The sequence below is a fragment of the Cyprinus carpio genome, chromosome B9 (assembly GCF_018340385.1).
Source record: "Cyprinus carpio isolate SPL01 chromosome B9, ASM1834038v1, whole genome shotgun sequence".
NCBI classification, from domain to species: domain Eukaryota; kingdom Metazoa; phylum Chordata; class Actinopteri; order Cypriniformes; family Cyprinidae; genus Cyprinus; species Cyprinus carpio.
The window spans coordinates 15559080-15583748 of NC_056605.1; the positions used below are offsets into that span (position 1 = coordinate 15559080).

General features: G+C 37.1%; 1 protein-coding gene across 9 annotated transcripts in view; it reads left to right on the top strand.

Annotated features, from left to right (window-relative positions):
* stxbp5l (syntaxin binding protein 5L) overlaps positions 1-24669 on the top strand; it is a 155527-nt gene that overhangs the window by 23187 nt on the left and 107671 nt on the right. For all 9 annotated transcript variants that reach the window (XM_042731146.1, XM_042731150.1, XM_042731148.1 and 6 more), the window contains exon 2: positions 1820-1917. In XM_042731146.1, coding sequence (XP_042587080.1) covers positions 1820-1917 — 98 coding nt within the window. The remainder of the gene's footprint in view (positions 1-1819; positions 1918-24669) is intronic.

Here is a 24669-nt window from a genome sequence, read left to right on the forward strand (position 1 = left end):
TCGTTTAATATCTTGTTAAATTTGTTTTAATTTTATTTAATTGTATTTTGCCATTACTGATAGCTTATTTCTTATTTATTTCTTAATTAATAATACTTTATTTCAGATATTCATTACTTTGTGTGTATTGATTTTGTGGTAATATGAGCAATAAAGTACTTTGAAATTATATTGAATTGAATTTGAGATAAAAAGCAATGTTTTGAATGTTCAAGAGGTCATGTAGCAGATGCAGAAAGGCCAGTAAGAAGTGAATAATCTTGTTATAAAATAAGCAGAAACTAAACCAACTGCTTGGTGTAGAAGTGCAGAAAAAGCTTGATATTGGCTGGTTAAGGTGGTTCTTGCAGTTTTGTCCATGAATGTGATGCTTGGTCTTGAGGGTCACCATCGTTTTTGCACAGCAAGCGTTGACAGCTGTGTGACCTTCAGCTGAGATGAAGATAGACTGAGTGGGGGAGTGTTGGCTGGGGGGAGGGGGGTTGGAGCTGGGTTTTGATGAAGTTGAGCTTGAGTGGTCAGGGAGGTGCCAGAAGGGCATGCTGAGATCTTTGCTGAGATTGTAGACATGGATACATGGAAAAGGAAATGAGATGGAAAGTGGAGTGTTGTCAGCATGGCGGCAGCATGAAGTGCCATATGATTTAGTGGCTCAATCAAGTGATCTGGTGTCATCATCATCTTTGATTATATATGATTATGTGATTGAAAGGTACCCGGGTTCAAATCCCAAGTGATTTTGCTTTAAGTAAACTATGTAGCAGGGCATAATCTGTTTTGTTATTTTACTGACTTGAGTAATTTGATCTGTACTTTATGGTGCTATCAACATAATGTCATACTTTAAAAGGAGAAGAGACTTTTTTTTTTTGCAGCAAAAGTATGGAAGGTATAGCATCGGAAGCTGATTGGGAAGAGCTAACTTTTGAGACACAAATTGTTTAAAATGAATGGGGACAGGTGCAAAAGAATGTGAAAAGACTTCTGAGCTGTGGGAGGCTTTCAGTACTGTTGTTTATATATCGTATGCCAGGATCCATCATTGCAGCCAGACTGATAATGTTTGAACCTTGGGTTTTGGTTTGAAATTTGGTAAAAGTTAGCCTTTGGTAATAAAAAAAAAAAAAAAAAAAAATTTTGAAGAGTAAAATTGGATGCATAAGGTTTTATCCTTACCTTACGGTAATGCTCAGCTTAACTGAAATCTATGTCTTAAGTTTGAGAAGAAAAAAAAATCTGTCTTATATTATTCTATACATTAATAAATGGCTGTAGCTCTGTAATAAACAGGCTTTTCATTGAGCAGCAAATCAACATAATAGAATAATTTCTGAAGGATCATGTGAAACTGAATACTGGAGTAATGGCTGCTGAAAATTCAGCTTTGTAATCACAGGAATTAATTACATTTTAAAGTATATTAAAATAGACAACAGTTACTTTAAAAATAATTAAAATGTATTTTACAAGAATTTTTAACACAGCCTTGGTGAGCATGAGAGGTTTCTTTCAAAAACATTAAAAAATCCTACCAACCTCAAATATTTGAATAGTAGTGTATTCCAAACCAATAAAATATTGCAGAATATATGTTGTAGGAGATGGGAAGGAGCGGGTGGCCACACACTGAGCATCAAATGCTGAAGTATTGTTTCATGTGAGCAGTTCTCAGGAGAGTAGCAGGGGGTGCAGGCAGGCCGTAGGCTGTGTCACTATTATGTGGGAATGAATGACTAAAGTTGCCTACAGTACTTTGTTCTTAGTGTAACACAGCATGTTTTCTTTTTTTCATGTTTTCTCTGTTTTCCTTTCTCTGTAGACTGTGCGTCATGGATTTCCCTATCAGCCCACAGCTCTGGCATTTGACCCAGTGCAGAAGATCCTTGCCATTGGCACTCGTTCTGGAGGAGTACGACTGTATCCTTTTTTCCCCCAATGCTGTGTGCTCCACAGTGTAAATTCAAGACTTTGGAAAGACTATTGGGCTTTGGGAAAGCTGCTGTCTGAGGTAAGGTATAATGCTGTCATGTTTCCTCACTTTAAAGACCTCCCTGTGCCATAGAGGGGTGTAAGACCATTTGACTGACTCCCAGAGGAATCGCTGCACAATGTTACTAATGCATTAATACTGAGAATGAGTGATAGAAAAATAGAGAGAGAGACAGAGGCAGTGAGACACCCAGTTCCATAGTTGGATAAATAATAGATAAACATAAGTATTGGCCACTAACAGAAACCCATATCAGCATTAGCTTAGCATTTTTTCTGTAATTTCTTTGGCAGCATTATTGAACAGACCCACGTGGAATCTGTGTCTGCAAAACTCCACAGCAAATTAATTATTGAGTCAAATCAGTGTTCTTAATTTCCAGTAAGCCTACAATAATGTTTTATTTTCAGAGATGTCTGATTCGATTCACTGGGAAATTTCCCGGCTACGGTCATTCGTCCTCATGTGTTTACTTTACAACATGTCTGTTAACAATAAAAGAAGGTCCAGCTACTTTGTGAAGAGCAGTACTGAAGCACATTTGAAGTTAAAATGCTTTAAGCAACTAATAATATTCAATTTTACTACATTTTTCCAAATATTTCACAAAATTCTGTAGATTTTCCCCAAAACATAGAAAATGCAAAGTCAGCAGATTCCATGTTGGCCTTATTAAAAGTATTAATTCCAATACTGATACAATTAATATAAATTCACAAGAGAGAGAAAGAGAGAAAGAGCTCATAATTTAGAAGAGAATTTAGAAGTGAAAATGTGTGATCTGATTTGTGGTGTGTATAATTTATTTTCTCAGCCGAATGAATAAATTAATCATGTTCCTTTAATTCGATGCCAGCACTTGTTCAGCTCGAGTGTCTGGAGTGTTTTATGATTTGGAAACTTCGCATTTTTGGTTTGTCCTCAATGATCATGCTATTTGTTTGGTTTATCACAAGAGGTTTCCTTGCAATACTGAGGAAACAAAGTCTGTGTGCAGAAAGTCAAACAAGCAGGAAGTCATGTGGCAGACACATAAAACAATGAAAGGAGGGAGGAAAAGAGAGATAGTGGGCCATTTTTGCATCACAGTGAATTAGCTTTGTGCTAATTACGGACCTGTCATTACCGTAGATAACTATGGACTGTGTTACTTAACTGTGAAAAGCATGATTCTCCCTGTCTCTCTCTCTCCTTCAGATACTTTTTTTCTCTGCTGTTTTTGTCTGTCTTTCTCTCTATCCTTCCTTTCATATGTTTTACATTTTAATGAGACATGGAAAGAAGGGGCTTTAACTTTGTTGGGATGTCATTTCTGTGTCAACTGACACTTTTGGCATGGACTATTGTGAAGAACTCATTGTGTGCACAAATTTTAGTTCATCTTTGTATGTTGTTGCATGACATACACTGAAAGGAGTACTGTATGCCTAGGCCCTTTTATTAGTTTTAAAATCAAAAAGCACATATGGGTGTTTGAGAGCACACATACTTTTGTCTAGGGATGCACTGTATGTTTGGTACCATATTGGTTATGGGTAAGTATTATAGATTTTTTATATACTGCAATACACACATACGTTTCAAAAGTTCAAAAGACAAAATACCATATAATTCCTTCTTTTGGACATACAGTTGATTATTTTTCCGGTGGCTTATTGATTATGTTTGTTTCAGATTACATTTGCCATATTGCTCACTTTCCTTTCTCATGCCTGACTCTTTCTCTCTGTCTTTCTCTGACTCTGGGCAGAATGGTATATTTAGTTCTTGTTCAGAGCTCTGTATTGATTGAGAGAGTCCAAAGTTAAACATTCACACTGCACTATTGATTATCAACGTCTCTGTGCACTCACTGCATACACTATCTGCAAATCATTTTTATAGGAGAATACTTAATGTGTGTGTGTGTGAGAGTTTGCATTTGTTTTTATTGTATAAAGATTTGTAAATATTTATTAAGGTAGCATCTTTTTTTATAGTTTAGGAAAGAAAGGCAGCTGACATGTATAAAACATATGCTTGCATTATGTCCTGTATATAAAAATAGGCACAGTGCTGAAGTAAGCAAGGAGCACATCATACTAACCAGATTTGTTGATGTCATCTATGTGTGTGTGTGTGCGTGTGTGTGTGTGTGTGTGTGTTTTGATGCAGATATTGGCAGGGTGGCAGTATGCAGGGCTGAGATTGGTGTGGCATTCACTTCACTGCAGTCAGCTAACTGCACAAGCTCCATGAATGAAGACAAAGAATCAATCTTGTACTAATTCAATAAAGTCATTCTGAACTCGTGGAAAGGAAACAGTGTTATAGAATTATCAAACACAGACAAAAAATAAAATAAAATAAAATAAAATAAAATAAAATAATAATAAATCTTAAGAATGTGTTCTGAGAAAATACATTCAAAATTTTGCTCATGTGCAAATGAATTTGACCCTTGACCTACAGCAAGCAATTCTGACTAAATGTAATTGTCATGTTGATGTAACAGTCTATACAAAGTCTTAACAAGATTATGCTGGCAGCTTGTGTGTGTGTGTAAGAAGGAGGTAATAAAATGGATATGTTTCAGTTAAACAGCAAAAAGATATTTCCAAAATCTTCAAAAAAGGCACAATTACAGGATGGTACACAACATTTGTTTCTGGTTGTGAGTAGGAGTAGCATATTCAGTGTTATTTAGAAAAGTTGCACTCTGGATTGTGTTTGTAAAAAGCATTTTACACAGTAAAATAGTTAAAGTGTAAAAAGTTTTAGTTTAGGGTCAGTATGATTTTTGCATGTTTTTAAAAGAAGTCTCTTATGCCTACAAAGGCTGCATTTATTTGATCAAAAATGCAATAAAACTTTAATACTTTGTGAAATATTAAAATTTAAAATGTAAAAAAAAAAAAAATGTTTTAAGTATTCAAAGTGGATTTGCATACTGTAACTTTTTGTCTTATTTAACTGCTGTGATATAGCCTAATGTAGATATCTGGGTGACTCAGTTATTGATTTTTTTTTGCACTTGTATGCTATTAATCCTTCAATTAACACCACTAAGTTCACTAAGTTCAGCATCACCTGCATGACTCATGAGTTCTCTAACAGCAACCCTGTAGCAGTCAATTTTAATTAACTGCCATTGCATACTAAATTATTTTCAATTGTGATAAAATCAGACTGGTGCATGATTGAGGCCGACAGTTGACTCCCTTCCAAACATTGGCCTTTCAAATCTACAGCTTTGAGCATGCGTGTCATTCATCTCTGGTGTTTTTGTTTGGATCTCCTCTGTGACACGAGTGCACTATGGGCTGCTTTTGTGTGAAGTAGTCCTTATCATAGCAGAAAGTGAAGAGAGGATACTGTCCAAGGTGGCTAGTAATAGAATTCTCTACCCGTGTGTGTGTGTGCATGTGTGTGTAATTCAATTCAATGTACATTTCTCCTAGAGTTTGTAAGTTTGTATGTGTGTAAACGTGAGTGCAGTGTTCGAATTGAGGCGGGGTGGGCGGGTGCGTGTGCATGTGTGTGTGCATGTGCATGTGTGTGTGTGTGTGTACCTACTTACTGTAACCATATTTCGGGGACAAATTGATACCCATAAGTAAGCAAAACTTGACAAAATCACTTAAAGATGGCATCAAATTCAGCATTTTACATTACATTATGCCATGTGATACTTATATAGAAGCATTACCATGGAAAAGACTGCACACAGCTATAACTCACCCTCAATCTGAAAAATTCAGCTAGAATTTAGATTCAGTCATATGGCACAGTGAGGACATTTACTGCATTGACAGTAAACTATGTATTAGCACAAAACCTTATGGCCATGTCATACCTTTATCATACGTTTTGATGACACACTGGATGCTTTTACAAACATTATTGATTGTATGTGAGATATGCAAGTTAGGTAATGTAAGTGTATTTTCTAATATGACAGTTATTGCCTGTATTACTGTAATTATTTCAGCAACAAAAGTGATCTGAAACATGATCTTGCATTGTTTGCTCTTGAATGAACTGGTTGTTAAAAGTACTAAATTGAAAGTACTAAATTGAAATCATACTGTTTTGTTTTGGTGACTAATTCAAATGTTCTAAATACATATCACAATGATCTTGTGTTTTGAAACAATGATTATGTGGAATGAAAATATGCGCAACTAGAATGAAATCATGAGATCAGGTTTTGAAAGAATGACTAGTGGTGTTACAAGTGTGATCAGTTTAAAGTTTTGTACTAAGAGTTATGAAAATGTTCAGTTGTTAATTTTGATTGTTGTGTTGTGCAAATTAATTGTTGTAATATTAAGAGACTTAATATTTCGCCAACAAAAATGGTTTCAAACAAAGCCACAGCACTGTTTTGCGACATGACAGTGTTTCGTTCCTGACTGAATCAACCGTGTAAATGATTCTGTTCAATCACAATGGCTCACTTATACTCACTACTGGCGGTTTTGATTTCACATTTAAAATAACTTTTCATTTTTTACAAATAATTTCAAATATCAGTATTCAACATTTTAGGATTTAAATATCAAAACATTATTTATGCATTTGTAACTGCAAGTCCAGCATTAAACAGTGTGTAAAAACATCTAAATGCCATTTCAGATGCAGCTTCTGTGTTTCCTCTGCATTACAAAAATGAATTTTATTGATAATGATTTTATTTGTTTGGTAACAGCCCCAAATGTCTTATTATTATAATGACCTTACTGATTAAATGTAAGAATTTGACACACTTCTAGAAAAAAAGGCTTTACAAAGGCAAAAATGCTCATAAAGAGTAAAGTTGTTGTAAACTTGTTAGAAAAGATTAATTTCTGTCACTGCTGTGAAGTGACCTCCACACAGAGTTAGCTGTCCATGGCAGTCCTGTAGCGCAATACACTAAGCAAAATATCATTATTATTGTAATTCACTGATCCCCGTAAAATAAGCTTTTTTCTTAGAATTAGATTTCCTCAACGATAACGAGGAAAAAAATTTAAAATATGAATCATATTAATATAAAGTTGTATTTTTTATTTATTTTTTGAAGGGGGTGTGTGGTCTGATTAGGGGGACCCCCCCTCCCCCAAGTGTTTTGACACAATTCTAACACCCTGAATGTGTGTAAGCGCGTACATGCGAACAGGTAATAGAATTCTCCTCTGTGATAAGCTGTCGATTCTCATCAAAGCGAACTAGTGGAAAGAGAGAGAGAGGGGAATTGGTATGGAAGTGATGATGAATTTTGGTGAGATGGCAAAAGCAGAAGTGGGTGGAGTCATGTAACCTTCTGCATCATTTTTTCCCCCTCTTTCTGTTTCATTTTTATTGGAGCGGGGAGAGAGGGTGTGAAAGAGCAGGAACTGTTTTCATTATCAGGCAGGGCACGTTTAGAGTTCACCGCAGCCTCTGTCTAGTTAATATCAGAATGATGGCCGAAACACACACACGCACTCACACGCTCTTCCAAACACATCTAACGCAGCCACACAGAAACATGCACAAACACCACGGCAATGACAGATGTCTTGTGCGTGTGGTCAGAGTGACAGTGAATAATGCTGAGATCTTAGCGCTGACTCTGATAGTTAGCACGCTGCTGCCATCTTTCCTGCTGACAATATGTCACCCTTCTTTACAGTCTCTCTTAATATTTATTACATCTTTGCACCAGTTCTGTCATGCTGATTTTTAAAATTCTCTCTCTCTTTTTGGCAGTTACACTTTGATACATTTGATTTTAACATTACATTTGTTATTTTCAGTTATTCATGACTACATGCAATACATACATATACACAAAATTTGCTTTTAAAACAAAAATCATGGTTTCCAGAAAAAAAAATTAAGCAACACAACTCTTTTCAACACTGATAATAATAAGAAATGCTTCTTAAGCACCAAATCATCATATTAGAATGATTTCTAAAGGTGTAACTGAAGATGGGAGTAATGGATAGTGAAAATTTAGCTTTGCCATCCCTAGTAAAAAAAAAACCTAAAAAAAAAAAACAGCTAATATATTCAAAATACATTTATTTCATATATAGTCCAAATCTATTAACATATTTACTGACATATCACTCAAGACTTACTGATATAAAAATTATAATTAAACTATATTTAGAGTACTACTGTACTTGTGCACAATCACATTCCTTAATATTAACCCTAAAATGTGTTTTAATGTCTCTACTGATGAGGTTTGTATTTCCCCCAGTTTTACAGACAAGGCTTAAGCCTAGTCCTAGCCTAAAATGTAAGTCTGAGCTGTTTTAAATGAAAGAAACTTAAATAATATCAGTGCCTTTGTTTTGTCTCAAGATGCACACCAGTAATGTTTTTTTCTAAGGCACGTTTATAAAAATTACTTAAAAGGTCCTAATTGAACTATGGCCTAATCCTGGCTTAGGCTAAGCCCTCTCTATGGAACCGGGCCTTTAACTCTAGAACTACCGGAATTCTATAACTACTAGAATGGCCATAGCGGTCATTCTGACCATTCATACTAGACTGAACTGAATGCCATTTTTGTCATATCATATGTACATTAGCTTTTTTTGAGGTTTTACAATGAAGCTTTGAATGTCTGTCATCATATTTTATGATGTCATTTCCCAAAATATACAGTATTTTTTGTAATATTTAATTGTGTAAGAGCTATATAGACTGGAAGTGATTACATAGGGTACGTCTTTTTTCAACACATTTTTACTTCTGTAGGTTACTTTACAATGCTCTGGAGTTATTGGAAATGTTTGGATCACATTAATCGCAAACATTTCTATGCAGCCACCATTGGAATCATGATCCATGAATAAATGGATCTGTTATGATAGTATAGGTAATAATAAACATTGTCACTGTCGCAAAAAAAAAAAAAAAATTGCCTATACGCATTAGATATAGCATTACACTAGCATAACAATAATAATAGCCTTCCTTATTATTATTATTATGGCTCTTTTTGTCATAACATTGAAGTAGGTTATTATTGATAGCAGTAGTCCTAACATACCTGGAACCGTGCTAAATTGAATGACAGCACTTGTGGAATTGGAGGTGTCCATCCAGCTTTTTTATGAACGGGAATTTTACAATAGAATATAAAAACAACTAGAACAAAAGTTGCTAGGCAACAGTGATGTGCATCTTCAACCGCAATCTTCAAGACTATACTTCAAAGTGTGCAAAGTAAACTATCAGTATACCTATAAGTTCACTTTTAGTATAATTGCAGTACACACTACAAACATAGAGGTAAACTAGCTGTGTACTCAAAGTTTGCTACTGTTATACTTAAAGTATACTTAAAAGTATATATTTATATACAAGAAAGTGGGCCAATTTAGTCCCAAGAAGTATTTAAACAGTACACTTACAAGTATACTACTAGAACACTGATATTTGTATAATTCCTACATAAAGTATACTTAAAAATATACCTAAACTTTACATAAGTATACTTAATAAAATAAACTTGAAGTATATTATACTTTTTGGTAAGGGCATTCAAGGTAGAAATACTCAGAACTCTTTAGTCTTTTGTAATTTTAATAAAATAGCAATGTTATAATAAAATATACATACATTTAGGAAAAGTCAGGGTACTATAGTTATATGGGTTTTATTTCAACAAATTTGTTACATTTCAAAATTTAAAAACGGTCAAAATGACTGCCTTGGTAGTTCTAGTGTTAAGTAGACCAGTTTTATATACTAAAAATATAGTTGCAATATATACATAAATATGTAAATGTATTTGTAGTATACTTAGTATGAAATAAATGCATTTCAAATTAATTTTTGTATATTTTTCTCTAGAGATCATGGGAATAAATTACATTTTAATGTATTTTCAGTAGGAAATATTTATTTTACCTGTCTGTGTATGGAGACAGATTAATCTCAAATATAATTCACGCAAAAAACACGATTCACACATGCGTAAACAATTTCACATGCATGAAACCTAATCCACGTACACACAAAAAAAAAAATTCACGTGCGTTAAAAAAAAATATATATTCACAAAAAGCAATTCACATGCGCAAGATAAAAATTATATATTCATAAAATACATTTCACAAATGCAAAACACAATTCGTAGATATACAACTGTGCACAAAAAAATCTTTGAATGTTTAAAATGTACGAGTGTCTGAATATACAAATCGTCATTTACTACGGATCCACTCGGATTTGTGTGTGTGTGTTTTTGAGACTTTCCTGGCAGAGCTCTCTTCCCACGTGGGTCTGTCGTACTCTTTAGCCAATCAGATGCGAGCTTACGATTCAACCAATCATATCATAAGCCACTGAGAGTGCATCAGAAGCTCGCAGGCAATCGGGGAGACGTCAAGAGAGAAGCCCATAGAAGCCCTGGCGTTACATTTTAAAATACTATAAAAAATAATTAATCAGAATACTTACTCCTGCTCACTCACGCCAAAGAACTCCTCGCTCAAGCTCGCAGTCTCTGCAAGATTAACGATGGCAGTTTGCACGCACAGCTACTAGAAGATTTACATCTGTCAGACAGGTTGCTGACGTCATCAAGCTTAGTTTGAGTCTGCGTGTCAGAAACGGAAGTTCTAAAAATCGCTAAAAAATGGGCTTCACTTGTCTCAATTGAGTTCCAATTGGGTCGCTGTGTCCATTTCTTTTACTGTATATGGGATTACTGATGTAAAGGCTTAATTTCCGTTCTAATTAATCCATATTGCGCAAAAAGGTGCGCAGAATTGTGCTCCTTGAATGCACTCTCGGTGGCTTATGATATGATTGGTTGAATGGTTAAGCTCGCATCTGATTGGCTAAAGAGTACGACAGACCCACGTGGGAAGAGAGCTCTGCCAGGAAAGTCTCAAAAACACACACTCACACAAATCCGAGTGGATTCGTAGTTAATGACGATTTGTACATTCAGACACTCGTACATTTTAAACATTCAAAGGTTTTTGTGCACAGTTGTATATCTACGAATTGTGTTTTGCATTTGTGAAATGTATTTTATGAATATATAATTTTATTTTGCGCATGTGAATTGCTTTTTGTGAATATATTTTTTTTTTCACGCACGTGAATTTTTTTTGTGTGTACGTGAATTAGGTTTCATGCATGTGAAATTGTCTACGCATGTGTGAATCGTGTTTTTTGCGTGAATTATATTTGAGACTAATCTGTCTCCATATCTGTGCTGCATTTTTGATCAAACAAATGCAGCCTTGGTGAGCATGAGAGACTTGAACGGTGCAGACTTTCTTGAATGGTATTGTATCTGGTTTTAGATTTCTGAATGTAACAAAAAGTGAACTGCTTGGTCGATTTATAGTCTCTTCCCTTTTTAGTCTGTGAATCTTAGCCAGAATAAGCCATAATGTGGACTAGACTTAATCTTAAACACACTTAAACACAATGACCCTGTCCCAAATGGGGCACTTGATGTGTATTTGCAGTCTTGCAGTGGCTTGTGTCTGTGAAGTCTATGAGTCTTCTGATTCCCCTTCATGGCCGCTATGTACCCTCAATGCTCACTTGTGCTGAGCCTGCAGTAATGCAGACTACTACCTAACAATCTGTGCAGCATTACTTTGAGGAGGGACACAGAGAGCAGCATTTGGGACAGGGACGACGTGACTGGATATGGATACATATACTAACAGCTTCAGTGATTGAGACTTTGGCACTACTGACAGGGATCCAGCTCAGCATTTTGAAATGTCTCACGGCTCTTTTTGATCATGTAAATTTCAAAACTGACAATGTTCAAGGTCTTTTGTCTACTAAATAGATATAGATTTGCTAAATAGATATGCTTTGTCTGCTGAACAACTGGCATTTTATACAACTGTTTAGTCTGTTAAACCATGTTATAGTTTGTCAAATATATCTATAAAAAGTTGAATATATCATTACCCTGACTGAGCTCTGTAGATGGTTAAATAGATACAAAGAAAAGAACACCAATCACAATTCGGATTTCAAATATCATGACAATGATGTCACCAGCATCATTAATATTCATCCTGTTAGCAAATCTCAGTGTTGTGGACTCAGAAAACGTTGCCAAACCATATGTCCACAATTATGACAGACACACAAACACACACACACACACACACACACACACACACACACACACTGAAGCGAGGGACTTGTGCAGGGAGCTAAATTACATTTGATTTAAACTGATTTATAGTGAACATCGCTAATTAAATTAATGAACATCTTATGGTTGCAACAAGATACAGGACATACTGTACACACACCTACGCACACATTTGTCTTTCTATCATGGCATATGGACTTCACATTAATTTCTATTGTTTTAAACCAAGCTAATAATTTTTTTTTTTTTCTGTCCCCTAACTTACATAGAAACCTTTCTGCATGTTTACATTTTCATTAAAACTTCATTTAGTATGTTTATTAAGTCATTTCCTCTTGGGCCCATTCACTGCTCCACACAGTGAAGGTGATTTCTGGTTTCACTGTCCATCTGGGAACATTTGGTCCTCACAGTGTAAGCACATATTTTACTATATATAGTTATAGATATTTTTCTTCTAGTTATGAATATAGTGAAAGGTCATAGAGATATTCAAAGCAGCAGAGTAGAAAGGTCAATCATGTGTGATTAACGTGTGTGTGTGTGTGTGTGTGTGTGTGTGTGTGTGTGTGTTCGAGCGCATTTGAGAGCTTTCATTCTTTACTTTAATTAAGATAATATTTGGTTTATGTTTGTGTGTCCTTGAGGCGTCTGTCCTTTCAGGCTTTAGTTAACCAGCATACAAATTGCTTTGGTGTATAATGTGTTATGTTTGTGCATTTCTGTTTATGTGTGTGTGAGCGCTATGTTGATTTTTGTCTTGATGTGCGTGTAATGCATGTGAACTGCCTCCTTAAGCAGTTCTTGGTTTGATGGAGTGGTCAAGTTTCAGCGGATGTTGATTGGCTGATTATCAGAAGGATGGAGGGAATGTGGGGGTGAGGTGGCAGCGAGGCAAGGATGGAAAAGAGAGATAAATGGTGTTATTCATTCATTGTGTGGAAATGATTGCAATTAGTGTAACTGAAAGAAAGGCCTATGGGCTTGATGAATGTGGAGGTGGAGAGGTTCAAGAGCAGATCAAAAGAATGATGGAGAAAAAAAAAATGACTGATTGACTAGCACACAAGCAAATGAGCGCGCACACACACAAACACAGCTCTCAAGTGTATTCACACTGAGGCAAATATTCCTGCACTCTTACAAATAGAATAAAACCTTCTTCTGTGGTTAATTGTAGCAACTAGATCTTCTGATCAAGAAATATGTTATACTGTATAGTGTGGAGGCTGCAGGATAACTTGAAATGAATAAATATATATTTTTTTACATTATTGTTAATAATTCACATTAATATTATAAATATATTAAAACATTCCAAAATACAGACACACACATACATACATTCATACAAATTAAAATAATATACCAGAATTATTGCTTTTATTGTGGTTAATTAACTTACTTATTTTCACACTTCCAGTTTCTGTAAATTATATATTTTATTTTATATATTACCATTATAGTTCTAACAAATTATATTATATAAGGGGATATATATATATATATATATATATATATATATATATATATATATATATATATATATATATATATGTGTGTGTGTGTGTGTGTGTGTGTGGTATGACCAATATAGTGGCATATTTGGCTTTTTTGTGTATTACATCAGCTGATAAGTATTGAAGGCTGGAATTTTATTTTACCAGTGAATAAAGCTAATAAACTGATTTACCTTTTTAAGTTGTTATTATTATTATTATTATTATTATTATTATTATTATTATTATTATTATTACTAATTAAAAATATTTTCAACATTTTCAAACAAACAAAACAAAGCAAAACTCATATTGCTCATCCACTAATGCTTGAGGTGACTATGGTTCTTTTGAGATTAAAATATTCTTGATGTAACAGTATAGTTTTTTTTTTTTTTTTTTTTTTTTTTTGCTCCAGTGTATTGGTTTCTGGGTACTTTAAAAGGATTCACCCAGAAATGAAAATTCTGTAATTAATTAATTAATTAATTAATTAACTTTATTTTCTGTAGCGCCTTTAAAGGTATATCTCAAATTGCTTTACACAGAATAAAACAAAGTAAAGTAAAAATAATGGCAATAATAACATTTTTTTTAAAAGTAAAATTACTCACCCTCATGTCGTTACAAACCCTTAAGGCTTTTGTTCATCTTCTCTCGTGAACGCGTGTCAATGACTGACATGGAAGAGAAGAAATTGTTGAATAAAGTCATTATTGTTGTTTTCATTGCGCACAAAAAGTATTCTCGTAGTTTCATGAAATGAAGGTTGAACCACTGATGTCACAGGGACTATTTTAGGGACTAACCTTTCTGGGCCTTGAACATGTCAGTTGGGTTGCTGTCTATGCAGGGTCAGAAAGCTCTCGGATTTCATCAAAAATATCTTCATTTGTTTTCCGAAGATGAACAAATGTCTTATGGGTTTGGAATGTGTTGGGGGTTAGTTATTATTTGGAGAATTTTCATTTTTGGGTGAACTAACCCTTTAAAGCACCACCACATAGATGGTCTATTGAAGAACTAGATAATAAAAAGTTCAATAAATCTTAATAAGGTTGTTCTAAGGTGTATTTAGACTGTAAAACCTTATTTAGTTTAGTGGGATCTTTGAATGTAGAGCAAGAGTCGTACAAACCACTTTTATATAACTTTTATCAGAAAAGAGTAGATGATGACCAAATTTTTTATTTATTTATTTTCTTTTCTTTTCTTTTTTTTTTTTTTAGGTGAACTATCCCTTTAAGTACTCACTAAACATTCTGTCCACACACATACAAAAATGATCCCATGAGAGTTAGGGACACAGATCACATTACACACAGACACACACACATGGGCCAGTGCTCAATCGATATCCTCAGGAGTCAGGGCCTCCCTGATTGCCTTTCAAGTGTTCCAAATGAACGCAGCAATGGAAAGGGCAGGAGAAAGTGAAGACATGTATGTGTTATTGAATGAATGTTCTTCATCTTCTCGCACTAAACTTTTTGTCTGTCTCTTACACCTACTTTCTTTCTTTTTTTCTTTCTTTTTTTCTTTCTTTCTTTCTTTCTTTCTTTCTTTCTTTCTTTCTTTCTTTCTTTCTTAATTTCTGTGGGAATCCCGTGTGTATAGAGAATTAAAGAAACAAACAGAGAGAGAAAGACTAGAGTTGCTTTTATTTCTTTCATTGGCACATTTAGAAAATTGAATAGAAGATGAAAAAGAAAGACAGAAAGAGAGAAAAAGAGAGTTATTAGTTTTATCTTTTAATTTCTCACCTTTGTATTTGCTAGACAAATTCTGCTTGCTGTTTTTAGTTTTGTCTGTGTGTGTGTGCACTCATGAACTCGACCTGTATGAAAAGCAGATAGAAAAAAGGCTAATGGGAGAATTAGAGAGACAGAAAAGGAGAGGACGGAGATGTTATAATGAGAAAGATATGGATGGATGAATGAGCAGAACTGATTTGATGGGCCCCTGCAACCTGGGCACCCTGCGAAGACCATACAGCACACATATGCACACGTATACAAACGCATATGCATTTACCTGAAAGAAAATACAAATTTCTGTCATATGCATTTTCTACTCCCACAGCAGCAAAGCAGCAGGTGGTTATTTTATCTAAAATGAGGGTTGCGGCAGCTGAAAAAATCTCCAGCACTAGGCTATTATCCATGGTCCTTTTCTCCATTAAATATTTTTTTGCAATCAGTCATCTGTTCTTCTATTGTCGTCATCATTATAATTAGTGATTGCCCTTGAATGAGGGACATGCCTGTCATTTAAATAGCCTTGGCCTTTTAGATAATGTTAGATTTTGATTCCTGAACTGATTAGAGTGGAAAAAATGCTAGGGAAAGATTGATAGATGTGTTCTATTGGGACATTCCACAAAGTCTCACTAGCCGCCAACAGACTTGAACATTGAAAAGAAAAGGAAACTGAATCATATTTTATTTTATTTTATTTTATTTTATTTTATTTTATTTTATTTTATTTTATTTTATTTTATTTTATTTTATTCAATAAGCTTTTTTTTCTGGTATAAACTGTTATGATTCTAAAATTTAAAGGTGCACTGTAGAATTTCAGCAGCATTAGCAACATATGAAAAAAAAAGAAAAAAACATTTAAAAGAATAAGTTTCACCAACTGTTTAAAAAAAATACTATCCTGCCCAGGCTCATGCCACTGGTTAAGCCAGATGTTGACACGTGAGAACCCTCAATCAATCTAAGAAATGCTTTCAAAATGCCACAGAGCCACAGTGTTTACAGTCTTCTCAAAGTCAGTCTTCACAGGTCCTAGCTGTCTCTGCATAATGTCACTGGGGTAAGAGAAATATTGTAATGTCAAAGAAAATAACACACTTAACCTTTACATAACAATAGTGCATGCCATCATTATATTCAGCATTAAAACTGTTATTGAATGTTGCAGTTTGTTTTTCTGACCGATGTGACGAGTCAGCTGCCTCCCCCCTAATTATCATCGTCCCCCCGTCCCTGTAAGAGCCTGGCGGCGTGTGATGGGGCACACCTGACGCAAATGGAGCCCCATCGCTGCCTCTGTTTAAATGCCGAGCGCGCCTCTCCTCGAGAGACCGGTCTCTTCCCCGTGCATGCACGCTGGTGTCCTCATGGGTCCAGGAAGGGTGCGTAGAGGGACTCCCGTGCCGCCAGAGACGTGAGCTGCCGGACCCGCAGCCCAGATGAGAACCGCACCCATTATACGGCCGTCGGGCCAAGATGCCGGACCGTCTAGTCCCTTCAAGCGCCGCGGCCAGCGAGATGGATGCAGCCACTGGAAGAAGCCGCCGCCCCTCATGCCCCGGAACGAAGAGCGGAGCGTGTGCGGCCACGGGACTCCGCCCCTTACCTGGACCCTTCCTTCTTGAACACTACCTGCCCTTCACATGCCCCGCAGCACGATGAGGATGCCAAATTCCCTGTTTATTTTGGACACTCTTCCCCTTTGGACACTTTTTCCCTTTTATTCCCACTTTTGGTTATCTTTTTGTTAATAAAAGCCTCTCTGAGGCCTGGCGCCACACCCACTGTGTCTGTCGTTTGCTCCTCCAGCCACACCGGATACACCGTTTCACCTCTTTCTGTTTGAACTGAAGTGAATAAAGCAAATTCCTGAAGCTGCAGCTTCTCCTGATAGATTTACATAAGACACATCTCTCACATTTAGAACACAGGTCAGCGTGTGTATGCGTGTGTGTGGGAGTGTGGGTGTAGTGAGTGTCTTTAAATCAAGATTATTCACCAGCCCACATTGTGACTCACCACTTGTAATACGACCAGCTCATGTTCCACAAAGAGAGAGAGTAGATCCCAGATCCTCTCTCAGTATGTGTGTGTTATATAGTTTACTGCACTGGTTCTCAACTGGTTTTGCAGACTTTTACTCCAGATTTTATACTGGACATCATCATATTTGTGTTTTTTGAGTTGTGATTCTTAATTTAATGTAGCCTTTAGTTTCTTTTACCCTAGATATTTTTCATTCATGGTTGTTAAGGATGAGGGCAGGTCATGCAAATTTTGCCATCTGCCAAACTTAGTTATAGCTTCAACAAAGTAATAGATAAGCCAAAACACAAGAGTCTAGGGATGCATGGCCTTTAGCATTGGGGATTTTGATTAATTTCAATGACCCATATTATTTACATCCATTTACTAAGACGACTCCTTTCCTGAATCCATGAGTGACTTTTTCCACAAATTACAAAATTAGTCTGTTTTTCATATGAACGACTCATTGAATAGTTCGCTTAACCGTTTTTTTTAATTATTATTATTCAGTGAATCATTCAAATTGTGTTTTCCTTTCATTAAAATTTTGAATCTACCAATAGAATGAGCTTGTCAAACCGAACAGCTGACAAGGTTAAATAATTTGTAATGAAAATCTGAATGAATTGTTTATAAACAACTTTTCTTTGCTTGTGCATTAAAACTAGATGCCTTGTTGATTCAGTTCATTTACAAATGAAATACCCTGTTCCTTCAGTTCATCCAATAATTGTTTTTTCAGTTAGTTAATTGAAATTGTTAATTTCAAAATATCAGTGCAGGACAGTGAACGAGTAAAATGCTCAAAAAGACTGAATTACACACTGTAGCTTTAAATTATTTAGAATTTCCATAAACGAACCCAAACACTTCAACTTTGTTGACGTGTTGATGTATATATGATGATTCAAAACATTCCTGCAGTGATGTCAGCTGCAGACAAAACCACCGATGATGGTAATTGGGTTTGTTTTCAATGGCATCAACATGATGATTGCTGCGCTCTCTCTTTTTGCTGTCAAAATCTGTGAGCATTTACGGACTCATTTGTGTGTGTGAGCGTGTAGGCGTGTGTATGTTTGTGTGAAATCTGCAGAGTACTGCACATTTTTATGGGCTGGTTTTTTGTTTTTATGTATTGGCTACATTATGAAAATGTGTTTGCCAATCCTGTAAATGGATGGAAGTGAAAACAGAGGGATTGAAAAGCAGAAATGGCCACAGATGAGTAAAAGCTTAGATATATGTGCCCTCTGAGAGCAGCTCAGAGAAAACAACCATATAGAGCCATTGGCCCAACCCTTCTGTTTGCTGTCTGCTTGACAGACATTTGATTGTGTGCTTTTAATAAGTAATGTATAAATCTAAATGTCCAGACTGTGGCTTAGACTGACAGTATAGATCTGGGCAAAATTGTATCTCGATATTTTTCATGGTTAGTAAATGTCTCAAAATGTATATTCAGACATAGCTTAAATTAGATATTGATAAAAAAGTAACAGTAAGGACATCCATAATGTTACAAAAGATTCCTATTTGAAATAAATATTTTCTATAAGAATCCTGAAAAAAAGCATTATGATTTCCACAAAAATAATGAATAATATACTGATATAAAAAATCTTAAACCATATATATATATTTTTATTTCCATTGATAGTAACAAGGAATTTTTGTTGTGCACCAAATTATTTTTTTTTTTTTTTTTTTTTTCTCAAAAGCATAAAGTGACATTGAAGTTTGGAATAATGGCTGCCAAAAATTCAGCTATGCCATCACAGGAATAAATGGTAATAAATTAAAAAATATTTTACAAAGGAAAAGAGTTATTTTAATTTGTAATAATACTTCATAATATTGCTTTTTTGATGAAATAACTCCAGCCTGGATGAAGATAAGACTGCTTTTAAAGACAAAACAAAAAGCTATTAAAAGATAGTGTATTTATTATTTTTATTATTAAGTAAAAAGGCAATATAGTGATTATATAGGGAGTGTGATTCTTTTGTAAGAATTTTTCTGTTTTCAGTACTGAATGTATTATGTTTATTTATATTCAATATTGATCACAATTTAATCTCAGCTATTTGTTTATTTATCTATTCATTTTATTTGGTGGTTTTATATATATATATATATATATATATATATATATATATATATATATAAAAACCTGTGCTAATGGCAGTATATTCTAAGATGAATGTTTCTGATGAAACATATTGTTATTATAATCAACCAACCAATACGTATAAAGCACTGACATAGAAGTCACTTTCAAATGCTGGTCAGCGTTGTGAATTTGCAAGACCAACTTGAACATGAATGAAATCTGCATAGGGAACATTTTCCATCCTTTCGCGATTCCTATTGACATTAATTTTTCGCCAGCAAAATTTCACACAGCAACAGTAAATGTGACTGCTTTTATCAGGTTTTACACAGTTTCTGTATATAACTTCCTTAGTGCACACACACACACACACACACACACACACACACACACACACACACACACACACACACACACACACACACACACACACACACACACCCTATTTGTGTAACCGTGCAGATTTGTGTGCAACATTCATGGGTGTGTGATTGCTTGTGCATTGATGATAGAGGACTCTTACGATGCCCCTGATGCTGTAAAAGCATTTGGGCTACAAAATCAATATCTCCTGATAGTGGTGAGAGAAAGAGAGAGAGAGAGAGAGAAAAGCAAAGGGCAGTGAAGGGGTAATAGTGAGGGACCTGCCAACTAGCTGCAGCAATGTGAGTATGTGTGAAAGAGAGAGAATCAGAGATAGAGAGACAGGGGATTGGTAGGATGCTGTATTAGCTCCACTTTATTCTTTGGAGCAGAAAATGTAGGCAGGGGCCTCCTGCAGGGAATTATCCACATAAAACACAAGACCTTCAGCACTGTGTGCGAATGACAGACAGTTATAGGCAAAAAGGACAGCAGACCTCTGCATAACCTTACTCGCAGCTCTGTGCAAGAAATATTCATGAGCAATTCATTGAAAGCATGCTGTACTTGACTAATCCCAGCATTAAAGAAATATAGAGGGACATCACAGAGCCAGAGAGATTACAGGAGCACGATAAACTAGGTGTGGGATTTAAGGCTATTAGAATGTACTTGGCATTTGAGCTCATAGCAGCAGCATTCAGCCTTGACCTATTCGATCGTCTTGCGGTCCGTAACATCTCAGGTAGTGGCACAGAGGTGCTGACCGTGATGCTGAATCACTGTCAGTGCAATAAGACACTGTATCTGTCAGCTGAGTACCATGGTCTTGCTTTACCTCCTGCTGTTGGCATGTGAGATGAACATAATTAGTGCTGTTGGATAGAATTTAAAGCAGAGGCACACCCATAATAGTGCATGAGTTATAAAGATTACTTGTGTTTAGATTGCACAGTGTACAGTCATTGTTCTTTATACATTTTTCTAAGGAAAAATTTATACTTCCCCCACCTTAAGATTTCATTAAGAACTGAAGTACACTTTAACTGTCAGTTGAAATTATTTATTTATTTGTTTTTCATAATACTTTGAATATTAATAAAATAAACAACAAAATAATGATACATTTGTTAATAATAATAATAATAATAATACATTACATTAACATAAATTATTGTAACTTCATCATAATAATAAATGTTTTTATAATAGTGTTTATTTTATTCATTTATTTATTGGATTGTTTTGTGATAATAATGCTATTGTCAGGATTGGACCTGTTTGTTGTGTGTTTCAGTTCCTGTTTTGCCTTATTTGGTCTTGTTCCTGTCTTTGTTTAGTTTGATTATTAGTTGATTCCCCGCACCTTTCTGTCCCTTGTTATCCTGTCTTTATAAACCCCAGTCTGTGCAATTTGTGTTGGTTGGGTCTACTTGTGTACTATGTGTGTTGCTCAAGCTCCTGTTGTGATGTGTGTTTCCTTGATTAAAGTTTGCTAAACGTTCATTCGTGTCTCCCGTGTTCTTCCTGAACAGCATAACATGACAGAAGACCCGACCAAAACAGTAACCTCCGTTTGTCTACCCTCCGTTTTGTTTTGTTTTTTAGTATTTTTTAGTATCTTTTTACCCTGTTGTGTACCCTCATGGATGCCCTCCTTTGCCTACAATACGAGACTGTTTCAACTCTTAGAATACACCACCAACTACCCGGACGACGCGTTCTGTAGTTTTACTACACCAGTTTAAACATCGCGTGCAGAGATGCTTTGCATCCGAAGATGGTCCTCGAGTGGAGTGGATACTGGCAAGAAACGGATCCCTGCTCACTGTCAGTTCCGAGGAGGATCTCGCCAGTACCACTCCCTACTCAGAGCCCAGCCCACCATCTCCCCACGATGCGGAGCATCAGCCCCAGCCCACCGTTGACAGAGAGCCATTCCCCGCCGTGATCAATGAGCCAGCGCAAAGCCGAGTGACTGAGCAGAGGATTGCCCCGGACATAGAGCTTAACCCGTCAGACCAGGTGCGAGAGCCGGCAACAGTGCCCACTGCTAGGGAGCAAGCTGTGGATGGTGAGAGCACGGAGTGGAGCTCCGCCCACTGCACCGCGGCTGAGGGTGAGCTGGGACTGCTGGACTTCAAGGGGGACCTTATTACCTGGGAAACTGAGCTGGAAGCTGATTTGCCCCGTCTCCTCTCTCCTTCATCCCTGCTGGTTCCGTCCAGCCCTCCATCGTCTCCTGTCCCCATGTCCAGTTCAGAGTGGGCTCCTGTTTCCCAGTCCAGCCATGAGAGAGACTCGGTTCCCAAGTCCAGCCAGGAGTGTGCTTTGAGCCCGGAGGGTAGCCCTGAGAGCCCGGAGGCTCATGAATGATCACCCACCCGCCCACTCCTGCCTCCTCCACCGCTGTCGTCTGGCAGCCCCTCTGCTCGCCCTCAGCCCACCATCAATACGGTGTGAGCTCCGTGGGCCTGCCATCCTCCAGTGTCACCATGGCTGGAGAATCCCTCACCTCCGTCTCCAGCCTCTGAGGCCCGGACTCCGCCTCGGCCCGTAGACCCAGTGGCTCCACCTCGGCTCCTAGCTCCCTTGCCTCCACCATCACCCGTCAATCCAATTTTTGGGTATGTCCTAGAACCTGATTAGCCATTACATTTTTGACAAGACACTTTTGATTACATTTTCAACATGCTACCTAGTACAGTATCTCTGTAAATTGTTACACCCCTACTTTTATGAGGTATTTTGCCATTTTACACAGACCTTTGCCACTATATACTGTCATAATATGGAAATCAGCAGCCTGGACATTCAAAATACATTCAAAATATCTCTTTTTGTGTTTACTAAAATAAAGATTGTTGTAATGTTTTAGAAAGACATGAGGATGAGTAAATGTTGACAGAATGTAAATTTCTCAATTATAAACACTTCCTTTAACAATGATGAATGACTTTGAAGACTGTTATTATTGTGTATTCATGTCAAAATGTGACAAAGTGTATCTCAACCTGTGTCTGTCATTCAGTACTGTGAAAGTCTATAGTTTCACATAAACACACATTCCATGTCCCACACACCTAACAAAACAGCAAAGACAATAAGATGTCACTGGAGAAAAATATTACAGGAAGAAGTAATTAATTAGTGATTTAACATAAACGAAACAATGCGATGACACAGATGATTGTCTGCTATCATCTCTGTGGGGTCGAAGCAATAAGATCTCATTTCATGTGAGATTAAGTTTTTCATTTTGCAGATGAATGCTCTGTTGTGTTATTATGTGTTGTCAAATGCCATTCATCATTATAAAAGAAATGAAGTGATATATGAAAAAGAGGTTTGTTACATATTGAATATTCATGTATTGTTTGGCTTTGCTATTAGTATGCATATTAGCTGGCCTCACATTAATATTTGCTGTGTCGTAATATTCAGCTCAGCTGAGTACATGCAACAAAACCTTAGGTTAATGTCAGATGACTGTGTGTGTATGTGTGTGTGTGTGTGTGTGTGTGTGTGTGTTTGAGAGAGAGAGAAAGAGGGAGAGAGAGATCAGGGGAAAAGGGAAGGAAAAGAAAAGGGAGACAGAAAGATGCATATTCATGTTCTCTTTCAGTTGGTCACTCTTGACGTCACGTTGGCGACCAACGAACTGGGATATCGCTTCGATAGACCAATCTACTTTGAGTGTAAACTAAACGAGCCAATGCACATTGGCATGCAATTATAATTATATGCAATTATATTTGTCTTTGTAAAGACAAAGGATCATCCTTGTAAGGATTCTGTTTCACCCATGCGTTTCTGGGTGTGGTCGTTACCTGGCAACAGGTGATTGTCACGATCGCTGCCTCACATGTCTGGGCATCGAGCACGCTGAGGTAGCCTTCGTGGATGAGTCATGTTCCCACTGCGGGGAGATGACCATCTCGGAGGTGCGAACCAGGCTCCGCTACCTTCAGGGGGGTGGAGTCCCGTTGCTGCGATCTGGGGCTCGTTCTGGTGGCCGACAGATGAGAACCACTTCCAGCAGTAGCGCGGGTGGTTTAAGGATTACAGTGGTGGTCTTCAAAGAGTGTACCAGCAGTATCCAGTGGGCCTCCCCCGGACCAGATGTCGATCTCAGCATCAGAGGGAGAGCTGTCCGATGAAGATTCGGCCGCGCTGCCACCCTCAGGGACGGTAGCAAAGCCTGAATCGGATCCGGAAATGACAGCTATGCTGAGGTGGGATGATTGGTTTCTCGAGGTGGCTTGCGCTGGTTCTCAGTGCCCTGCCCCGGTGCCTTTCTTCCCGGATGTGCATGACGAGCTCACCAGGTCGTGGATGGCACCTTTTACCACCAGAAAACCGGCCGGTGGGCTCCTCCTCCCTCACCACCCTTGACGGCAGTGCAGCGAAGGGGTATTCAGTGATTCCCCCAGTGGAGCGGGCGGTAGTGACGCAATTGTGTCCTAAGTCTGCCTCCTGCTGGCTGGGAGACCTGGTGCTTCCTTTCCGGGCATGTAGGCATAAGTCCGGTCTAACCGGCAATGCCTATATGGCTTGCGGGGAAGCTGCTTCCGCCTTACATGCTAGGGCGTTACTGTATGTGCACCAGGCCAAGGCACTGAAGGACCTGCACGAGGGTGGTCATGATCCGGGAGTTCTGAAAGAACTCCGAACCGCCATTGATCTCGTGCTCCGAGCGACAAAGGTCACCACGAGTCCTCTGGGTCATGTGATGTCCATGCTTGTGGTCCAGGAGTGCCATCTCTGGTTGAGTCTGGTTGAAATGAGGGACGCTGACAAAGATCGGT